Source organism: Arvicanthis niloticus, chromosome 11 (assembly GCF_011762505.2).
Source record: "Arvicanthis niloticus isolate mArvNil1 chromosome 11, mArvNil1.pat.X, whole genome shotgun sequence".
In the NCBI taxonomy this organism is placed as follows: Eukaryota; Metazoa; Chordata; class Mammalia; order Rodentia; family Muridae; genus Arvicanthis; species Arvicanthis niloticus.
The window spans coordinates 65934686-65957879 of record NC_047668.1 but is presented as its reverse complement, the minus strand read 5'-3'; the positions used below and the strand labels follow the sequence as shown (position 1 = coordinate 65957879).

Here is a 23194-nt window from a genome sequence, read left to right as displayed (position 1 = left end):
GTTCCGCTCTGGGCCTCTCGCTTGAGTTCCCCGCCGGCGAGCGAGCGCCACCGGCCCGAGCGTCCCTCCACGCGCCGTCTCTCGGTGGGCCAGGCCGTGCCGGGGAGCGCAGTCCCGGCGGAGGGCGGCCCGGGGCGGAGCGGGGGGCCTGCCCCGGGGCGGTGGTGCGGGATGCCGCCGCCGCCACCGCCGGGCTGCGTTGGCTCTCGGCGAGCGGCGCGCGTGTCGGGTGGGTGTCCGGCCGCGGGCCTCGCCCCCCAGACTTCTCGCCAGCGCTAGCCGGGCCGCGCGGCGCCCCGAGGGGGCCGGGCTGTGCGCGGGCTGCAGCCCTTCTCCGCGCAGCGAGCCGCCGCCCCTCCGCCCGCCCCGAGGCGCCCCGCGGGCACCATGCAGGCGCAGCAGCTGCCCTACGAGTTTTTCAGCGAGGAGAACGCGCCCAAGTGGAGGGGGCTGCTGGTGCCTGCGCTGAAAAAGGTAGGGGCGCGGAACCCGCTTCCCGGCCGCAGTCCGCGCAGGGCCGGGCGAGGGCGGGGAGGCGGGGCGCCACCGCAGTCTTTCTTCCAGGTCTCCGGTCTCGGGGAGGTCTGCTCAGGCTGCGAGGTTCCCCGCGTCCGCTGCTCCAGCTGTTGTCACTAGCCCGGGATGCGTGGGAAGGCCGCACACAGTCGGGAAGGGTTGGTCTGGATCATCCAAGCGCGGAGGCGAGGGTTGGAGGAGCCTCGGTTTTCCGTGGAGGTCAAAGAAGGCCATTACCTACCTTCTGGATCTTACCGAGCTGCGGTCAACCTCTCGTTTTAGGAGTCCAGTGCTCTCACTGGCTCGAAAGTGCCCTGGCCACAGTGCTTGCCTAAGTAATTGCGAGGTTGCCTGCCAGCAAGAACATGGCCTGCTTGGCTTTGCTCGTCCTCAGTCATAACTCCCCGCTCTTTTGACACCCCCACCCCCATTACAGCGGTGATGCACATGCCACTGTATTCAGATTGGTTCTTTGAAGTGTCTGAGAATCTTCGAACGTCTTTTGGTTTGGTGGTTTGCATCTTTAGTCTTTGTGTCTTTGAGTTTGCCAGAGGTTAAATTATTTGGAAATGTTGCTACATTTTAAAAGCTTCAGCTTCTAAAGCTGCACGTAGGGACTTAGAGAATACTGCATTAAAACATCTGAAACGGGCGTGTTTGAATCGATTTTAAAACAACCAGATTGTTTTTTGTTTTCATTTGCCTTACCTGTAGAAATTGTTTTACCCTTCCAATAGTTTTAAACTCGATTTCTTGCTCATGATTTTCATGCTATCTTTGCCAAGATACAGTTTTGTTACTACTGAGTACCAAGTGTTTGCTGTACCATTATGCAGAGCTTTTCTATTTTACCAGGAAGTTTCGAAAGGTGTTTCATACTCCTCAGAGGCCAGCACCTTTTAAGTTTCTCCTTTGCCCTGCTCTCCCTTTCCCCTGTTGGTATCTTACGGTGGGGACTGTTTGCTTTGTTTTTCAGACTTAGGTTACTGGTTTTTATCTTCAAGTGTCTCGAAACTTACAAACCTCTGTATGTCTTCTAAGGACGTCAAAGAGACGACCTTGTTGTGCATCATTAATGGTCCCATGAGGCTTCAGTCCACTTTTACATTGGCTTTACCTGCACACTTGGCTGCATAGTTTGTAGAATTGGAGAAGAATGCCTCATGACGCTAGAAGTTTGGTATCTTGACAGGACAAGATGAGACAGAAAAATTGATTTATATGTACAAAAGCTCCCATAGAACATTACCAGTTTGAGGTATATGGCTTAAAAGCAAGTAGCTCCTATTCTAAGGAAACTTCCAAAATAACACTTGAGGATCCTTTAGAATGGTAGAAAGAGCATTGTAGAAGTTGGCAGACTACTCTAACCTGCCACATGGATGGTCCTTGTTGAAATCTTTGTGTGGCTGGCATTGTGGATTTTTGTTTGTTTGTTTGTTTTGTTGTTCAATTTATGTAATTAGTCACCAGTATCTTAAAATGAGAAATATCACATACCATCTGAGTTCTTCTGTCTTGAGTTATAGGTGGACTGGCTATACATTTTAACCATCAGTAAACTGCTACAGTTGTGAGTAACTGCCTTCTTTGGAAAGGATTTTCTCTCCAGTTTACCACAGCGTTGCTTGTGTTCTATAGCTTTGTTGGTTGGTTTTTTTGAAGCAGAGACCTCCCTGCAGAAGTGATCTGAAGAGGGAGTTTACAGAGTCTCCCTAATGTGTGAGGTTCTTCCCCTCATTTAAATTCCCACCTGCAATGCTCTTAAGACCCCAAGACAAGGTTGGATATGTTTCACATATTCTCTATGCTCTTGTAGCTTAAAACTTGAAATATCTTTTGTGTTGGGCCTTTCATGTAGATGTGTCTTTGGACATTTTGTGTGGGTGTGTCCTTATCTTGAACTCTTTCTTCAGACTTGAAACTACTTGTATAATGCCCAACTGTGCGTTTTCTTACCTGAGGCTTTTTGGATAGTCTGCTCATTTTATCTGGTCTAATACTACTCAACATCAGAGATTTTCTCAAACCCTCAGGGCTGAGCTGGATAGTGCCCCATTGTTTCTTCCTAGTGTCCCATCCTAACTCAGCAGTGAATTTTAAGCCCTAATTTACTTGTCCATATTCACTTTAGCTATTCTCTCTATTGGACTCCTACACAGGTTCTGTGCCTGACACCTGTTAGGACTCATTTTGAACAAGTGTCTTTGTGTCTTTGAGTTTGCCAGAGGTTAACGTAAATAATTTAGAAATGTCGTTACATTTTCTAAAGCTTCTAAAGCAACATTGTAACTTAGCAAGTCTTCAAATCTCCCTCCTTCTTTTGGTTTGGCATTTTGAATTTTTAGACTTTGTATGTTACTTTTAGTTTGCCAGTGGTTAAAGTTATTTGGAAATGTTGCCAAGTGTGTAAGGGGACACTCAAAATAAAACTGACCCCCACCACCCGTTTTTAATTTCTTTATTAATGGTTTTAAACTTTTATTTGATTGGCTCAAAACTGAAGCCTAGGACTCCTCTCTGTGTACTGTTGCCCGCCTTCAGGCAGAACTTTAGGCTTATCAACGTCTACCAGGCTCTTGTACTCTGCTCTCCTAATTGCTTTGAGTTTCCTCTCCGAGGTCACTGTGCTAGCCTTTCAGTTCCATTCCTTACCCCCAGCCCACCTGCCCCTTTACATATTTCAGAAGTTATAAAATATTTTCGAATATGTTATACGTTTGTTCAAAATTGTTGATGTCCTTTAAGTTAAGTTTTTTAGCATGGGATTTATAAGAGGGCTTTACCCTGACCTTCCTATTCAGTTTCCTATCAAAATCGTTCTAGAGAGGACTGCTACTTTTCCTGAATGTATTAGGCCCCACAGTGTCTTTCCTAGTATATTATCACATCCCACAAATACTTGATGCTTGTCTCAGAACAAGTATTGCCCTTGGCATTAAGAATAAATGACATATATTAAAAAGACTAAGTGGAAGGTAGTAGTGGGTATGTCTGGAGAGAGAGAACTTGTTTCTAAGCCTTTTGTTTTTAGACAGTCTCATTCTACAGCCCAGACTAATCTTGAACTTGTAGCTTAGCTGTCCTGGCTCAACTACCCTAGTGCTGGGGATATAAATATGTATGGGCTAGCACCCCTGGCCAGTGAGGCATATTTAAGTAGGGAAGTAACACTTGGTTTGAAGTTTAGAAAGCTCACTTTGGCCAAGGAAGGGGAAGAATGAGGCCTAAGGTAAGGGAGAGAAGCAAGAAGGCTCTGTCTAAAAGGAAATACACATTTGGATTAGAATGGATGCTACGTGAGCTCTATTGAAAAGGCAGAACTGTGAGGACCTAGCGTCTCACTATATGGCTGTAGGAATGTTAAGGGAGTCAGGTTTGCTTGCAGCTAGTCTCTGAACTTTGGGATGGAGAGACTGTGACTTAATGGAATGATTTGGAACATGTTGATCTTGAAGGCCTTTTGGATCATCTGGGCTTATTTCTCCAGTTGGCAGGCTGGTTTTGATACCTGATGCAGCAGATTCTGAAGTCTGAGATGGAAGAGATGAGGTGTATCTATAGAAAGACTTATGTATTAGGTTTGGTGGGACCTGTCAGCCCAGATACTCAGGAGACTAATGCAGGACACTTAAACATCCAAGGCCAGCTTGGACAGCTGTAAGAACTTGTCTCAAAATGAAAAGTAATAAAAGGACAGGGGATGTTGCTTAGTGGTAGATTAATTAGAACATACACCTAGTATGTATGAGATGCTGGGTTTAGTCCCCATTATTGACAAAAGAACACTACACACACACACACACACACACACACACACACACACACACACACACTGTGGCAGGTCTATTTAGCTCCACGCAGCAATCTAAATGTCTGTTAGTCTATCAGTAACCAACAAGGAAATGAGTGAATGAATTGTGATGCAGCTATATAAAGACAGAAATGGGAATGTAGGTGACTGATGTACATGCAGTGTGGCCAACCTGCTAAAAACCAACAAAGCCAAACAAAAACAGCGTGTTCTATAAACTGCATTTTCATAAAATTGTAGGAAATACAAACTGATACAGATCATTGGTTATTATAAAAACAGACTTAGATTATTGTGCTGACACAGGGCTATAATCACAGCACATGAGAAGTGAGGGTAGAAAGACCAGGAGCTAAGGTCACTCTTAGCTACATAGTGAAAGAACAATAAATCAAAAGGAGCCTTATGTCTACTTATCTTGAATATGCTATAGTGCTAGGTAGTGTCAAATCATATATGATTTAGACTTAGATATATGCAGCTTTGTGTTGACTAGTTGTTCTCAGTGAATGCCAATATAGCCATCATCTTAGAATCTACTACTGTCTCAGTATGTTTGCTTTATCACATGCCTATCTACTTTTCTCTCCCATTAATCTGTTGTTTTGTTTTGAGACAGTCTCTTAACAATGTAGCCTGGAAAACACTATGAAGCCCAGGCTGGTCCCAGACTTTTGGCAATGGTCCTGTCTCGGCCCTTCCCCCTCCAGTGATGAGCTAACAGGTATGAGCTGCTCTGTCCAGCTTATCTAACTTTTTTTTTTTTTTTTTTTTAAAGACAGGGTATCTACCTACCTACCTGCCTACCTACCTACCTATCTATATATCTTTAAGCTAGCTCTGGCTGTCCTTTGCCGGTCTCTGCCTTCCGAGTGCTGGGATTTAGGGGTGCACCACCACACCTGGTACTTATATGATGTCCTGATGAATTTTATAGTTGCAGGTATAAGTTTACTTTATTCCTAAATCCTTCAACCTGCATCAGTAACTAGAAATCAATAGCTTTTTTTTTTTTTTTAAAGTTCCTTTTGTTTTAGTAAGAAGTTTATATGCAGTGGAACATACAGATGCTATTTGTGGTGCTTAATGAATGTTTACTGTCAAAGCCTCTACTAAAGAATAGACCATGACCATGACTCTTGAGGGTCCCTTCATGCCCCTGTTCCCAGATGTAGCCACTGCTGTAACCTTTCATCATCCCACCACAGGTTAATCTTATCTGTTCTGGAATATCATGTAAATGGATTCAAGTAGTGTATATTTTTAGTGAGGCATTTGAGAGTATGCTTTAAGAATTCAGTCCCTTTTTCCATCATGTGACTCTGTCACAGTTTATCTACTGGATAGATATCTAATGCTTTAAATTTGGAGCTATTATTAAAGCTGCCATAAATGTTCTTTAAAAATTAAAAAATTGCATTTATGTTTGTGCATGTATGCACATGCACGCACAGATGTGGAGGTTAGAAGACAACTTGCAGGAATCTGTTCTTTCCTTCTGCCGTGTGGATCCCTCAAATCAAACTCTGGCATGGTGCCAGATGAGCCATTTTACAGGCTCAAATGGTCTTCTTGTTGAGACAGTGTTTCATGTAACCAGGGCTGGCCTTGAACTCCTGATGCTCCTGCTTTTGTCTCCTAAATGTTGGGGTTACAGGTGTCCACACCCAGCTTCTATGGTTCTTACAGGAGTCTGTTTATAAACATCTTTTATTGCTTGTACACTAATACCAAGAATATTGCTTACACAATAGATATCTATTTATGAAAAACTGCTAGACCTTTCCCCAAGACGGTCGAACCATTTAAAAGTGTCTTATCAGTGACAGATGATCCTTGCTAGTGGTTGGATGTTACTGCTCTTTAATTGTAGTGTTTTGAAGTGCTATCTTGTTTTAACTGAGTCTTGCATCCCATGGTAGATAATTACATTGATCACTTTTTTATATTCTTTTTGCAGTGTGTATGTGTGTGTGTGTATGTGCACATGCGCGTGCGCGCAAGAGAGAGAGAGAGACAGAGACAGACACAGAGAGGGAACAGCTTACAGGTGTTGATGCTCTCCTTCTACTCTAAGGGTCTTCAGGATCAAGTTGAAGTGCTCGTGTTTGGCAGCAGCAGACAGCTACCACCCCCCATCACCTCAATGGCCTCCTGCTTTTATGTTATTAGTCATTCTTGTATATTCCTTTGGTCAGTGTCTGCTCAATTCTTTTTTCCCATAAAACATTGAATTTTTTTCTTTTTAGTACTGAATTATAAGATGCATATTCTGCATATTCTGGATAACTGTCCTTTTGATAAGGTATTATTTATTTATTTATTTATTTATGGCCTCACGTAGCTCACGATCATCTTAAGTGTGTACTACCATGCTTGGCATGTGTATTTTCTTCTAGCCTATAATTTACAAATTTACTTTTCTACTTGTAGTGTTTTTTGACAAGTAAAGTTTTAAACATCCACCCATCTGTCCATCTGTCCATGGTCTCAAGTAGTACAGGTTGTGCTTGAACTTACTGTTTAGCTGAGGCTGACTCTGAATCCTCATGCTCCTGCTTTCATGTCCCAAGTTCTGGGATTATGGGCCTATGTCACTGTGTCTACTTTGTTTTTGTGAGGTCTTATTCTGTAGCCCAAGTTGGCTTGAAATTCACTGGGTAACTTTGAGTTCATAATCCTTGTGCTTCTACCTTCCCAGGGAGCCACCTAATCCAGATAGAGAGAAATCTTGAAGGATCACTGTACACCCACATGGCAGCCCACAACTGTTTGTAACTCCAGTGCCATGGGCTCTGGCACCTTCAGAACAACAGGCAAAACAAAAACGTGTCTTTGATTTTACAGTGCTAAGGAAAATTTGCCACAGCCTCAGGAAGTCTTCAAGTGAAAGTTGACCAGCACAGGAATGCTGCATCTCTGAGGAACACAGAGTCTGCCTTAGTATGCTTGCCATGCTCAGTGATTGACTAGGAGGAGCTGGTCACAGGCATGGCCACTGCACAAACACAGCGGTGGATCTCAGAGGACAGCAGCTGGGGCCCTTAGTCAGTTACACAGCCTCCAGTCAAATCTGAGAGGCCCATTGTTGTGCTCAACCAGGCTCTTCTCTGGCTATGAATTGCCTGCTTGGTATAATTCAGTTACAGTTTTCCCCATGTAAAGTAGGTGATTTGATCCCTTCAACATTTTATATGTTTAAAAAAAAAAGATACCTTAGAGTAAATAAAAACAAAAACTTAATTTTTCATTAGAATTTTAATGGTATATAATTTGCTTCCACTAATCAAATAAACTGTGTTTCCTAGTGAGAGCTAGTTTATGCAGTTAAATATGCAGTTAACAAAACCACAGATAGGATAGTAACTCTGAAGAAAACAAAACAGTTGAGTGATGCCTAGATAATTACTGTATAACTAACCTAGTGCAGCCTTGGATCCTGGTTACTGAGAGGCAGACAGAAACAATGGGCAGGTGAATTCCCCATAAATTTAATCATATTAAATTTCCAATGGGGTTGGAGGTACACATGGGAGAAAATAGTAAAAGGGGAAAAAGTGTTTTCTTCTCAGTTTTTGAGACATTGTCCTGATGTATAGCCAAGACTGGCATGAACTCAGTCTTCTTGCCTCACTGGAAAGTGATTTAAAATTTTACAATTTGGACACTTAATTATTATGCTGTTACTATTTTTAGAACATTATTATATATAACATTTATTTAATGCCATAGTATATGTGTGTTGAAGTCTGGACAGTTTTGGAGAATGTCACCAAATAGTTTCCGGGGATTTGAACACAGGTTGTCTGGCTTGGCACTGAACCTTTTCTTGATAAGTCATCTCCCTAAGCCCTCATATGTTATTCTAAAATAGGTATTTTTAAGCGGTGAGATAATTTTAAGAGTCTCTTTTTAAAAATTACACTGTGTGTCTGCATAAACAGGCTTGTGTTTGTGGGTCTATGGTTACTGTGTGTGTGCTTTTGTGTGTGCTTCCCTGCATGTGTGTGTGTGCATACATGCATGCGCCCATGTGTATGTGCTTGGGTGTACAGGCGCACATAGGTGTGCGTGCACCACACTTTGTAGAGCTCAGAGACCCAAGCTTGGCTTACCAACTCCTGCAAGTTGTCCTCTGATCTTCATGTGCATTCCTAGGTATGTATGCCTGCATATAGATACACAGCACACACTAGATGATTAAAAAAAGGAAGGAATGTATATAAAAAGTCATTCTGAAACTTGTTGAATCTGATGTCTTAAAACACACTGTCAGTTTAAATTTTCTTTCTTTTTTTTTTAAAGTGTATTTAAAGGTTAAAGAGATGGCTCAGCGGTTAAGAGCATTTGTTGCTTTTGCAGAGAACCCAGATTTGGTTCTCAGTACCCGTATGATAGCTCAAAATCACTCCACTCCAGGTGTCTGACCTCCACAGACACCGGGCATGCATGTGATGCACATGCATATGCACTCACAGCACTCATACACGTGATATAAAATAAATAAGCCTATGAAAATAAGTAAACCTATGAAAAATTTCATTTTTTTAAAAGTTGTCAAAAATGTCAGTTTTCAATATCTGGAAAAACTTTGTCTTTTGCCATTTCTGGTCAGAGTGTTTATATGTGTCCACAGAATTTGAAATGACATTATCAGTAAAGTCAGAGATCTTTCACTAGAGATTCACACATGAGACCTACAGTAGGGTTATAGGAATAATTATACAAGTTAAGTGACTTGTATAATTACAAGTCACTTAACTTGTATAATTATTCCTATACATCCCTAACTACATTTCTTTGAAAGCGTTTTTATTTTTTCGAGACAAGATGTTTCTGTAGTCTTGGCTCTCAGTGGAGTTGATGTGTACCTTACAGTCATCACGTAAATAGCAAATCTGCACTCATCACTGAATCTATAACAGGCTCTCCTATAGCCCACACTGACCTCAAATTGAATAAGTAGCTGAGGATGGCCTTGAACTCTTGATACTTCTCCACCTTTGTAGTTCTGGGCTACAGGCTTCTGCCACCTTGCCCTGTGTTACCATTTTAATGTAGGTATTAACCTATTTTATAGAGTAGGGGTAAGTATGTCTGTCATCTATCAAAGTAAAGAAGTGGACTTTAAGTCATATCTTAAATAACTCACATGTGTAAGAATGCCCTGCATATAGTTCTTATTTATTGTACAATGAGAAAAGTTGGGTCTATCTTGTATGCATGTTTAAAAATATGCCTCCTGTTCTTCTAAGATTTAACAAAGCCTTTTGTTAAATTATGTTCTTTTTAAAATGCATTATTTCACAATTAAGATTTAATTTGTATTTACTTATTATTATTGTGTGTGAATTACCAGGGAATGGGGGACCACATCTTTATGTCTAGGACGACTTAGTTAAAGTCACTCTGTTGTTCTGGGCCAGGCTTATGCATCTGTCCAGTACCTCCCACTGAGCCGTTTGCCTGTGGCTATGCATATGCCCCTCCACATATGCACACAAAATAAGTCAAATTAATGCATTTCTTGAGCTGATGTGTGACTCTAAAAAACAATGGCACAGCTGGATGTGGTAATACACACCCACATGCAAAAACAACACTCTTGAACCAGTTGCAGTAGGATCTGGATCTGAAGGCCAGTCCCAGCTATAGTAAGATTCCATCTTTAAAAAAAAAATTTAATATATGAGTTGTGGTCTGAGGTTGGAGTGAAACCTTCCTGGTGCTTTGATCACTTTTCAGATTAACTTTCTTTCAGCAAGCAGTGGGTTGTGAATGAGAATACTTCTAGCTCTCTGGAGGTGGATGTAGGTGGATCTCTGAGATCAAGGCCAGCCTGATCTACATAGTGAGCCCCTGTCTCAAACAGAAGAGTCAGGGGTAAGATGGAACTTTCTGTTCTGTTCACCCACTTTCCACGAAAGCCTCAGGAGCAGATTTTCAACACAGTCAAAGTTCTATGTCCAATATCAAACCTGACTGGCTGAAAGTTGGGCTGACCTTGAGTCACCATGGTTTTCCTGAGGGCTTATCTCAACAATATAAGGAAGATGTTTTAGAGTATAAAAGAAGAAATAGATTGAAATAAAGTTTGGAAATACCAATATAGTCTACCCTGTGTGACGATCGTGGTCATTCCTCTGGACTCATCCATCTGCTGAGCTGTGGATGGGAGAGTAAAGTATGTTATATATGAATGTGTCAGTCAAGTGATCATATTCCACATCGCTAAATAAGAATACATTCTTAGTTTTTTGAGACAAGAGTCCTAGAACTCACTATTGTAGCCCAGGCTTGCCTTGAACTCACAGAGATTCTTCTGCCTCTGCCTCCCAAGTGCTGGGATTAATAAGGTATGTGCCACCACACCTAGCAATGCTTCTTTAACACACACACACACACACACTAAAATAATATAGTGTTGAATATTTGCATGTATTTCAAAAATTCAGAATTTCCTGTTACCAGAAAGATTTTATAAAGTTATAGAAGCTTTATTTAGTGTAGATATGTGTGCATGCGAGTGTGTGTGTATATGTGTTATTAAACATATGCTATATGCAGTGTCAATGTCTAAAGAGAACATGCATCCCTCACTGTGTTTAACAAATCTTGGCCATTTCAGGAAGTAAATGTGATTATATGGTAAAGTTCAATCAGAATAAAAGGATAGATTTTCTTCCAGAATTTAAACTGATTGCTTCCAAAAAAGTTAAAGACAGACAATTGGCTAATTAAGTTCTGACTAAAAAGCAGAGTTTGATTTCACTTAAATGAAACTAAAAGAGGAAAACTGTACTATACCACTATCCATGCCTTTGTGTGCGGTCTTTTTCTTATTTTGATATTTGTCTTAGTTTCTTATGGCTTAATATTGAAATTAAAAACAGTATTTAAGTTTTAAAAGCTTATGACCAAACCCATTGAAATTACTTCATTAGTGTTAAAAGTTGATGAGAAAGCATGTTCTGTGTAGTATAATTTGATTATTATTCTTGCTAAGAAGCACTATCTTACATAGTAGCTGCATAGAACTTAGTTTATATTTTAATTAGCCTATCATGATTTTTTCTAAGCATTTATTTATTTATTTTATTATGTTTGATGCATGGAGCAGAGAATAAAACTGAGGGCCATGTGTATGATAGCCAAACATTACTGTATCTATAGTCCCCTTTGTAGGTTTTTAAATAATTAGTTTTACTGCCAATTAAGACTCCTATTCATAGACAGTACATTCTGATTTGTTTATTTTTAGGCTGTCAGTGCAAACTGTCTACCTTTTCCTTATGTATAAGTACAGGGGCCAGGTTTATTATAGTGGCATCCTTTAAATTATACCACACCCCTTCAGTCTTCATGAGGGTTCCATGGACTTAGCCTGCCAGGTACCCTTACTTGCTAAGGCATCCTTACAGACCTTTTTTTTTTTTTTTTTTTTTTTGGGGGGGGGGGTTTGTTTATTAAGACAGAGTGTAGTCCAGGTTGACCCTGAACATCTGATCCTTCAGCATCTACCTCGCAATTTTTTGGATTATCCACATGTGCTACCTACCACATTGGGCTGGTACTCTTAATTTTTAAAAAAGTTTTTTTTATTTTTATTTTTTTATTTTATGTATTTTGCCTGCACAGGCCAGAAGATGCACCAGATCTCCTGCAAGCAGTTACAGTTCTGGGAACTGAACCTGGGTCCTCTTCAAGGGCAACAAGTGCTCCTAGCTGAGGAGCCATCTCTTCAGCCCTCCCTTAGTTTCTTAAAGGTTTAAAGTCTATCATAGAAACAGTGACTGTAACTTAGGAGTTTGTTTAAAGACTAATGAAACACAAAGATTAATGTCATTTATTTTTTTATTTTTGAAACAAGGTCTCTTGTAACTCAGGCTGGCTTGGAACTCACGGTATAGCCCAGAATGGCCTGCAGCTCTTGACAGTCCTCCTGTCTCAGCTCCCTGAGTATTGGGATTACAAACATGAACTACCACTCTCAACTGAAATAACACTTTAAAATTATTATCATCATTATTACGGCTTTCTGTGTGTGGGTATCTTGCCTGCATGTATGTTTGTACACCTTGTGCATGTTTGGTGTTCACTGAAGTCAGAAGAGAATGTCAGATCCCCTTGGTTGTGAATCCTCATGTGGGTGCTGGGAATTGAGCTTGGGTCCTCTGCAAAAGCCGTATGTGCTTTTATTTGCTAGGTCATTTCTCCAGGCTCTGACTGGAGTTTTAAGCTGTCCCTAGCTACATTATCTAGCATACACCTTTACCCTCACCCACTGAGTGCAGGGTTATAGGCATGAGTGACCAGTCCCGGGTTTAACAGTTTTTATGTTTTGAATTTATGTTTATGTATTAGCTTCCCACTTTTGTTTCTTTTCAAGTAGATTACACTTGAGTTGTTTGGCTGAGCGCTTTCCTGTTGTGCACAGTGTGTTCTGTGGTTCATTCCCAGTACTGTTCATTGACTTGACAGTCATTATTTGATTTTGTATGTTCACATTTGCTCAGCTGTTATTGCTGTTCTTATTTTTCAGATTTTATATAAAACTTTATTTTAAAATTTCTTCTTAATTCTTTGATTTATATGTTAACAATATCATTCTTTGTTTATTGCTTTTTATATAAAACTTTTCATGAAGTTATTTGATTTCTTTTTTTTTTTTTTTTTTTTTAAGACAGAGTTTTCTCTATGCAACCCTGCTATCTTAGAACTCTGTATAGACCAGGCTGGCTTTGAACTCACAGAGATCCACTTACCTCTGCCTCCCAAGTGCTAGTAGGATTAAAGGTATGTATCACTGTGCCTGACCAAAATTTTGAGAAGTTATTTTTCATACTGTATTAGTTACTTTTCTATTGCTAACACCATGACCAAGGCTTATGGTTCCAGAGGCTTAGTGCCTATGATGATAGAATAAAGGCGTAGTGGCAGGCGGCTGGAACAGCACAGGAGAGGTCACAGCTTGATCCACAAGCAAGAGGCAGAGAGCACACTAGGAGTGGCACAAGTCTTTTGGAACCTCAAAGCCCACCCCAGTGACACACCTCTTCCAACCAGGACACACCTCTTAATCCTTGACACACCTCCTTTATCAAGGCCACACCTCCCGATCCTTCCAAAGTAGTTGTAATAATTGGGAACCAAGTATTCAAGCATGTGAGTCTGTAGGTCATTCCCATTTAAACTGACACATACAGGTTTTTGTTTGTTTTGTCATTTGTACTTCAAAGCTGCTTATATAGGGTATTTAGGTTCCCAGGTTTTAAACTTGTATCTTGCTTGTACAGCCAGATATGTAATAAGTACTTTGCGGGGAGGTATACTGGTCCATTTTTATTATTGCTGTATGTACCCCAGAAGATTGGTAGATACAGGAAGACAGGAAATGCTCTTGATTCAAATATCTGTGTGTAAGCCAGGCATAGTGGTCCATATGTGTAATCCCAGCATTTGGACATTATCATTATAAATTAAAGTACAACCTGGGTAAGATACTGTCTCAAACTGGGGATGGGATGCAAGAAAAGAAATGTCAGTATAGGCTTAGTGTGTCTGGGAAAAGACTTGTTCTTGGGCTACCTGCTTTACCTTAACAGTTGTAAGGGTTCTCTTGTATTTTCCATCACAGAATGGGCACAGGATAAAATATGGATAACCCCAGGAACAAACAACACCACTTCTGTGTAATGTTACTACTTTGACCCCTGTTATTGGAACCTAGATGAAGGGAAGGGCTAGTGGATGGCTGTGTCAAAGCTTTACTGGGTTCCTGGCCCAAGCTGCTATGAACCCTAAAAAGAAGAAAGGATGGCAGTAGATCTTATTCTGGCCTGTGGAACCCTGGGACCCATTTTGTCCTCCACAAGGTTCAGGCTGAACAGAGAGGAAGTTAATGCTTGGTACTGGAGAAATGGCCTAGAATGGAGATGAGAGTCTCATCTGATGTCTGTTGTTAGGAGCCCATGGTGGGATGCTAGGATTGGCACCTACTCAGGGTTCAAAGTCAGGGGCCTAGAAGTCGGGTTTCAGGGAGCTATGAGGGATGGAGGAACCCAGAAGGGAGTGTTGGTTGAGGATACAGGACCCTACAAACACAGATTGTCAGGGTTTAGACATCCTAGTTCCCACTAGCTGCTGACCCCCATAGCAATGGCAGCATCCCTGCTAGCAGTTACAGAAGAACCCAGAGCTTTATTCAGGCCTTTGTCATACATGATGGTGGTAAAGGACTCATTCTAGAGCTTTGAAGGGAGCCAGCCTGAAAATGGATGTCTCCCCAAAAGTGTATTGTTGCGGCCTGAGCTGCCCCACACTTGGGGGCCAAAATGTCACGGACCATTCTGTCAATGTTGGAACCTGCACTGCCAAAAGCCTTGGGGGCTAAATTGTTAGAGCCCGCACTGCCCCAAGCTGCTCCAGTCTGCAGGTCAGGGTTCAGCAAGAGAGAGAGTGAGGACTGAGCAAGGAATGGAGACCAGACGAGTGTGATTCAATCCTGTTTATTCTTCAGTCTCTCTTCTTAGTCCAAGTCCCAAGTCTTGAGTTCCTAGTTCCTAGTTCCTAGTCCCTAGTGCCTCCAAGTTTCCCAGTCCTAAGTTCTAGTCTCATCCAAGTGTCTAATCCCTTGTTGCCTGTCTCAAGTGCCTACTACCTAATAATCATTTCTTCTGTCTGCCTCTCCCTTTTATATGTCTCATTTCTAAGCCACAACTTTAAATCATGCCCTTAGGTCTTATCTTTAAATCTGATCTCTAAGTCTTAAGCCACACACCTTTAAGTCTCACAGACCCAAGGGAAAATCCTGGGTATCTAAAACAAGATGTTAACAGAGTGTGCTCAGCTGTTGTAGGCTAATGCAATCAAGTCTCTTGTCAGGGTATATGGCTCAAGATGGCTGCAAGGATGATAGTCGCCTTCTGTTGGCTCCCCACAGTGTATGTGAACACCAAAAGTGAAGGCATGGGAGTGGTCAGCAGTGACAAGGGGCAGTATGCCCTGCTCACATGTAAGCTGTCCTGTCTTCTTAGTGGTAGTCAAACATGATTTAGTCAAATACCTGATAAGCCACCTCCATAGTGATTCTGATTGATGCAACACAGACGTTTCAGGTTCTTCTTCTCAGCAGGTCCATGGCCATCTCTGTCATTTCCATTAGGGGTGAGTGTTCAGGCTTTTAGTGGCCTATAAGGTAGTTACTGGTAAGTCTAGGCATGCCTGAATGAACTTTGCATGGTTCTGGTGTTAGCTGGGTATTCAGCATCTGGTATCTCGTTGGGAAACATTAATTTATGGACAGAGGATCATGTCACTGTCCTTGTGGGAAACAAACTACATGGAGATGATGACCTTGTAGCCAGCTATCCTGCAGCACCGAGGCAGGCATCTGTGTATCTAAGTACTAGTTGCAGTTTAAGGTACTTGTGTAGGTGCAAGCTAGGAAGGCTTTTGGCACCAAGGTGGTGGGTCATTGCTTTCACAGACTTCCTAGTTTCTAGGTGGGATACATTACACAGATGATCTCATTACCCTATATCCTGTTGCATTGATGTATGTGTGCAAATTAATGACCTTGACATTGGCTTTATTTCTCAGAGGAAAGCTGTGGATGTGCCTGGTCTCTTGGGACCTGCCTGTCTGTGTTGTACTTGCTCTGCATCCTTTAGGACTTGGGTTCAGATCTCTAGAACCCACATGAAAACAACAAAAACCAGGCATGACTGGATACCTGTAACCTGCATTGGTGAGAGACAGGCAGATCTCTAGAGCTAACAGCCAGCCAGCCCATCCAAAATGGCAAGCTTCCAGTTCAAGAAGAGACATTGTCTGAAGTCAGTAAAATAAGAAACCTATGTCCTGCTCTGCCTTCTGTATTATATGCAATTGCACACTCATGTGTATACATAGCACATGCACACAGGCACATACACACACACACACACACGCATAAATAAATAAATAAATAAATAAAAGATCTAGGCTTTCTAAAGCCTTTTTAGCTTTTTAGAGAGACATTAGCTAGAAAGGACCATTAAAGATTCATCAGAATTCAACACTGTTTTCTGGAAGTTCACCCTAGGATTCCTGAGCATCCTTGGGTGGCTCATATATCAGAAAAACAGAAATTTATACAAAACCTGGTAATAATAGCAAATAGTGTGCTAGAGTTTACTGCAGATAAAGTGAACCATCAAGAATGAAGGCAGCTAGTTCTTATGGGTAGCTTAAAATTCATAAGGTGGTATCTTTTATTGAATATGGTGATTGTGCCTTACAAATGGAATTGCTGCCATGCTGAGTAACATTCCTGTTCATGTCTGTTATTGAACTCAATTAAAGGTATGTGCCTTGATAACTGGCTGTCTTGTTTTTTAGATAGATCGGGTCTCTCACTAGTTGGCGCTCACTAATTGGCTAGAGAGGTGATTCCCCCTGTCTTATCTCACCAGAACAGGTATTACTGCTACATACCATACTTGGCAGGTGCAGGTGTTTTTGTTTTTGTTTTTTTAATTATTATTTTTATTTATTTTTCTTTGCAGTTTTTGATTTTTAAGTGGGCTCTAGTCATTCAAACTTGGTCTCATGTTTGTATGACAAACATTATGGGACTGAAACCCTTTCACTAATAACCTTCAGAAAGGAACTTGGCTGATAGCAACTTAGAAGCATTGTTCCAAGTGACTTTAGGATTCACTGCTAGAAAATTAGCCATGAGGATATAGAAAGACAGTTTGAACCATCAAGGCACACAATTCAATTTACAAAAGTAAAATGTGTTCCCTGAGTTTTAAAAAGGATAGTAGCATCATGATAAATGTTTGCAGGACAGAGTTTATCACAATGCCCACACACATTAGTGAGTGATTTTTTTTTTTTTTTTTTTTTTTTTTTTTTTGAGACAGGGTTTCTCTGTGTGTAGCCCTGGCTGTCCTGGAACTCACTGTAGACCAGGCTGGCCTCGAACTCAGAAATCCGCCTGCCTCTGCCTCCCAAGTGCTGGGATTAAAGGTGTACGCCACCACTACCTGGTTATGTTGGTGAATGAAAAGACTGGATTTAAAACCCTGAATCCTCAGCTCTCTGTTATTTTAACTGTGTATAGCCATTGTCTTAAGTCAGAGTTTCATTGCTATAAAGAGACACCATGACCAAGGTAACTCTTAATAAGGAAAACATATCACTGGAGCTGGCTTACAGTTTCAGAGGTCTAGTCTATTACGGTGGGGAGCATGGCATCATGCAGGCAGACATGGTGCTAGAGAAGAAGCTGTGAGTTCAACATCTTGATCCAAGTCAGCCAGGAGGAGACTGTGTGTTTCACATTGTATTTGTGTGTGTAGCTTGAGCATATAAGAAAGACCTCAGGCTGCTGCCCCCACAGTGACACACTTGCTCTAATGAGACCACACCTACTCCAACAAAGCCACACCTCCTAACAGTACAATTCCTGTGGCCAAGCATTCATGAGTGTATGGGAGCCATACCTATTCACGTTACCCCAGTCATCCAGTAAAGTAGAAAAACTTGTAAATAAGTTATAATTAGGTTGGCAGCTGTTGAATATGGTTTCAGCTTCCAGGGCTGCTGCTTCACTGGTAAAATCACTCAAATTTTAAATATTCTCTTATGCAGTTCTGAGTTGTTAGAATATTATTTTCCTTCAAATATTTACCTTTAAAAATTATGTAAAATGGATGCGAATGTTCTTGGGATATACATTTTAAAGAAAAATCACCATTAGTGTACTACTAAGATTTTCCCAGCCTGAGGCTGTCACCCTCTCCATAATGAATGCCTTCTGTCAGTGGATGCTTGTCTTCAAACACATCACTTTCATCAGGAATGGCTTTCCTTGTCATTCCTAGCTTATTGCTGAGTAACAGTTCTGACCCACAGTAAGTGACAAAGGGATGAAAAATTGTTTTGCTGTTTATTAAAATGCAAGCTTTGTAGTAGCCAACAGTCTTAAGTGATTCAAAAAGTCAGGACAAATAAAGATTATGAAGTGACTGTCCCTCTTTTCACAGTACAGCAGACTGCGTCACAAGGTGCCAACGTGCTTGTTGCCCACCCCATTCAGCTCCTCCCTCCCACTCTGCTGAGGCAGGCACACAGGGTCTCTATTTTTCCTTCTGTGCTGATTCTTCCAGGCTGTCTGGCCTGCCAGGTTCTTGGCAGTTGTCATGTCTTATGCTTCCATCTGCTGTAGGAGGGCTGTGGTTACAATGAGTAATTTGTATGTGGATCAGACTCTGGTCACCAGGCTTGTGCTTTCGTCATCTGAGCCGTCTTCTTGGCCCCATTTTGATGTAAGATGACTTTGTGTTTGCACTGTGAGTGCTTTGCTGCATAGTACTACATGCTAGAGATTCATTATTGAACCTCATGAGACATATCCTCTTGGTCTTATTATCACTGTATAAGGGAGGTAGAGTTAATAGGACAGAGACCCATCAGAGGTCAATTTCACCCAAGTAGAATGCTGAATGACTGTCCTGACTGGTTCTGGGCAGGGGTCCTACATAAACAATGCTTTATCACCACCTTAGCCTCTCCCTCATGCTTCCCATTTCTGAATGACATTGCAAACCATAGTATATGCAAAAAAATACTGAAATTACAGTTAGGTAACAAGATCTTTAAAAGATAGAATAGCATACATGGTGTATGAGTCTGGGAACAAAGGTTGTGAAGCCCCGTTTTTTGGATAACATTCAATCTATATTTGTAGGCTAGTCTACATTTTAATTACTTTCCTTTTTGTTTACAGGTTCAGGGGCAAGTTCACCCTACTCTTGAGTCTAATGATGATGCTCTTCAGTATGTTGAAGAATTAATTTTGCAATTATTAAATATGCTATGCCAAGCTCAGCCCCGGAGTGCTTCAGATGTGGAGGTATGGCAAATGACAACTTTTATCCTCTATTAACTGTATGTATTTCTTGCCTGTATGTTGGTTGTAATGGCAGTGAAGGAGAAAAGTGCTCTTCAGTACATTCACCCATCTCTATAAACTTTGAACTGGGTATATGATAGCTTACATGTGTTTTAGCTGTGAAATGTGCAGATTTTACTTTTCACATTAAATAAATGGAGGCGTTAGAGAAAGGACTGAAGGAGCTGAAGAGGTTTGCAACCCATAGGAAGAACAACAATATCAACTAACCAGACCCCTTAAAGCTCCCAGGGTCTAAACCACCAACCAAAGAGTACATATGGAGGGACCCATGGCTCCAGCCGCATATGTGGCAGAAGATGGCCTGGTTGGGCATCAATGGGAGGAGAGGCCCTGGGTCCTATGAAGGCTCGATGCCCCAGTGTAGGGGAATGCCAGGGCAGGGAGGCAGGAGTGGGTGGGGGAGCACCCTCATAAGAGCAGGGGGAAGAGAGATGGGATAGGAGGTTTCTGGAGGGGAAACCAGAAAAGGGGATAACATTTGAAATGTAAATAAAGAAAATATCCAATAAAATAAATAAATAAACAACTTTATGTTACTACTAGAATGGTCTGAGACAAACCCTCTCTATGTAGTCCTGGAATTCACTATGTAAACCAGGATGGTCTTGAACTCACAGAGATCCCTGTTCATACATACATACATACAAACAGAATATACACAAAGGTTTCAATCAATCCCAAAACATTTCCTTTAAATTTCAGAGAGTCAAAGAAAGGGCTGATAATAAAATATCTGAAACTATCTGAGGAAGAGTTATAGAAAACACTGGGGTCAGAGGATGAACTTACAATTTCACTGGTAAAAGTTACAAAGCAGACATGGATATGAGGTGACAGACTAGAGCTGAAGGCTTCCAAGGTATGGATGGTACTTAGAAGAGTTAAGATTCTGACCACTGGTATTATGGTTCAAACTTTAATACTAGCACTTAGGAGGTAGAGGCAAGAGGATCAGGTTTCCAGATTTTTCAATTTTAACTACATAGGGAGTTCAAGGCTAGCCTGGGCTATGCAAAAAAAGAGTCCAGAGAGTACTATATTTATTCTTACCTTTAACTCCTGCAAGTCACAGGACGTTAGTTGGGTGTGGAAGATTTTAAAGAAGCAGTGGAACCTGGCACGTGTGTTATAGTCCAAGTCCTGAGGGAAATCTGGATTTAAATTGAGGCAAATGAGTCTCTAGGAACGTTGACATGAGGGGGTCTATATAGCTTATTGACTAGGTTACAGGAAGCCTTGGGTTCCATCCCCAGGTTGGGAGGGGGGGATCGGAAGGGAGAGAGGGAAGGAGGAAGGGGGGAGGGACGAACACCAAATGACATGTTTAGACAGGTTTAGAAAATATTATGTACTGGGTAATTCTCATTTCTTAACTCATTTACAGTAGGTTCTTTGTGGTGTTTTGGTTTTGTGTTGTTTTTGAGACAGGATGACAGCTCAGCCTGGCTGCGAACTCAACTGCTGTGTCGTCAAGAATGACTCTTGATCTCCCAGTTGCTGGGATTCCATGAGTTTCCTAGCAGGCCTGACTGGTTTCTTCTGTAAAGTCAGACTTTTAATTCATAATTTCTTTTAAGTGCCTGTTTATGTTGTTGTTCCACAGCGACCCTGAGTATCGAGGCTTGGCTGACTCTGTATCACATTAGCAATTTCACTTGGGTTTTCTTTGATCCTGGCTCTACTCTTCCATGGTTTGGCAGAATCCAGACTTCTAGGAAGAGCTTACAAATCTTCCTTGCTTATTATGATCATGTTGGTACATTCTAGAAATTTGCTAGTCTGCTGACACTGCAAACATAAATCAGATCTTCTTATATATAATTACAGAAATATGCTTGTTTAATTTCATCTTTAATACAAACAAGGAACAGAAAGCCATATGAAGTTCTCGTGTGTAGGTTTTGGTGCTGGAGATAGTTTTTTTTGCAAGAATATGTAAGAATATCACTAATAGAAATAACAAGTCACTTAAGTAATAAGCTTTATTTTAAATATTTGTATTACATACAGTTATTTGTATCTGTACACATCTGTGTGTAGGTGTGTACATGAGTGCAGGTACGCAGAGGCCAAAGGAGTTGGATCCCTGTCTTGGTTAGGGTTTCTATTGCTGCAGTGAAACACCATGACCAAAAAGCAAGTTGGAGAGGAAAGCGTTTATTTGGCCTACCCTACCTAATGGCATTGTAGTGCATCGTGGAAGGAAGTAAGGACAGGAACTCAGATGGGGGAGGGGAGTGGGAGTGGGGGGACCTGGAGGCAGGAGCTGATGCAGAAGCCGTGGAAGAGTGCTGCTGCCTGGCTTGTTCACCATGGCTTCTTCCATCTGCTTGCTTATAGAACCCAGAACCACCAGCCCACAGATGGCCTGGGCCCTCCCCCATCAATTGATTACTAATTAAAAAACTGTCTTACAGGCTTGCCTACAGCTCAGTCTTATGGAGGCATTTTCTCAGTTAAGGGTCCCTCATCTCTGATAACTCCAGTTTGTGTCAAATTGAGAAAAAACTAGTTAGGACAATCCCCTCCATCTGAAGTTATAGGCAGTTGTGAGCCATCTGACATTAGTTCTGGAAATCAAACGCAGGTCTTTTGGAAGAGCATTACTTGGTTTTAACCAATGAAATTTAATAATTTGAAAGTGCTATTTTATAAAATTCTGTATCTTACAACAATTCTACGGGGGTATGGGGGGTATTTTTCTCTTTGCTTACGTATTTGAAAATTGACCCTTGGAACAGAATTGACATAAATGAAGACCCAAGGGAAAACAATCAATTTTCTGAGGCTGGAGAGATGGCTCTCTGTAAAATCACTTTAGTGCATTGATCATCCAAAAAGAAGTAGAATAGAAAAGACTAGTGTGCCTCATAAAATAAGGGCAAAGTTGATTTAGGAAGCCCTATTTCAATTCTGTTTCTGTATAAGGGTATAATGTAAACTACTGAAAATTTCTTATCTAACTACTGTGTTTATTTGTATGTGAATGCAGACATGCCACATTTGCATAAAGGGACAGCTTTTAGGAGTTTCTCTTCCACCATATAGGTTCTGGGGATCAAGCTTGATCATCAGGCATGGCTGCCAGTGCCCTAACCTGCTGGGCTTTCTTCACCAGCATGGAAATTTAGTATTTTTTACTGCATTTTTTTTCTCCTTCTCCCTCTTCCTCCCTCTTCTCTCTCCTTAATTATTTTTTTAAGTTCACATACAAAGTAGTGGCTTCTATATCTATATATATCTATATATAGATATATATAGATATATATAGATATATATAGATTATATATATTATATTATATATAATTATAATATATAATATATATTATATATTATATTATATATAATATATTATAATATATATAGATATTATATATATAGATATATATATAATATTGTGTGTTTGAGTGAGAGATAGAGGTGGGGAGGGGAAGGAAGAGGGGAGGGTACATTAATGTAGGCATGCATGCAGTGTGCATAAAGTCAGAGGACATTTTCTGGAGTCTATTCTTCCCTTCCCCGTGGGTTTCTGAGATCAAGTGACTCATATCAAGTCTTCAGGGTTGTGCAGCAAGTGCATGTTCTGTGCTGAGCCATCTCATGGTCACGTGGGATGTATGGGGCTTTATACAGCATTTTCATGTGTATGTCACTTATTTATACCTTGTTTTCACGCATACTATCCCTCGCCCCTCCTTTTTGCTGGCTTTTCTTCCCTCAGGTAATCCTCACCGTCTACTTTCATGCACTCTGAATTGAGGTTTTAGAGTATTAGGACTCAGGGCTGGAGAAGAGCTGCAAGTCCATGATAGAACACTTAACCTGGGATGCGGAAAGCCCTGGGTGCCAAAGCTCTGTGCATGAGTGACCAGAGAGCGTGGGAAGGGGAGGAGAGA

General features: G+C 41.2%; 1 protein-coding gene across 3 annotated transcripts in view; it reads left to right on the top strand.

The window, feature by feature from the left end:
* Positions 1-244: 244 nt before the first annotated feature.
* The window catches only part of Sos1 (SOS Ras/Rac guanine nucleotide exchange factor 1), an 84035-nt gene continuing 61085 nt past the window's right edge, over positions 245-23194 (top strand). For 2 of the 3 annotated variants that reach the window (XM_076942325.1, XM_034514159.2), the window contains exons 1-2: positions 245-474; positions 19110-19235. In XM_076942325.1, the coding sequence (XP_076798440.1) occupies positions 388-474; positions 19110-19235 (213 nt within the window). In that variant the 5' untranslated portion in view covers positions 245-387. Of the gene's footprint in view, positions 475-5034; positions 5055-19109; positions 19236-23194 lie in introns of those variants that run through there. The other variant, XM_076942326.1, reaches the window with a different exon arrangement.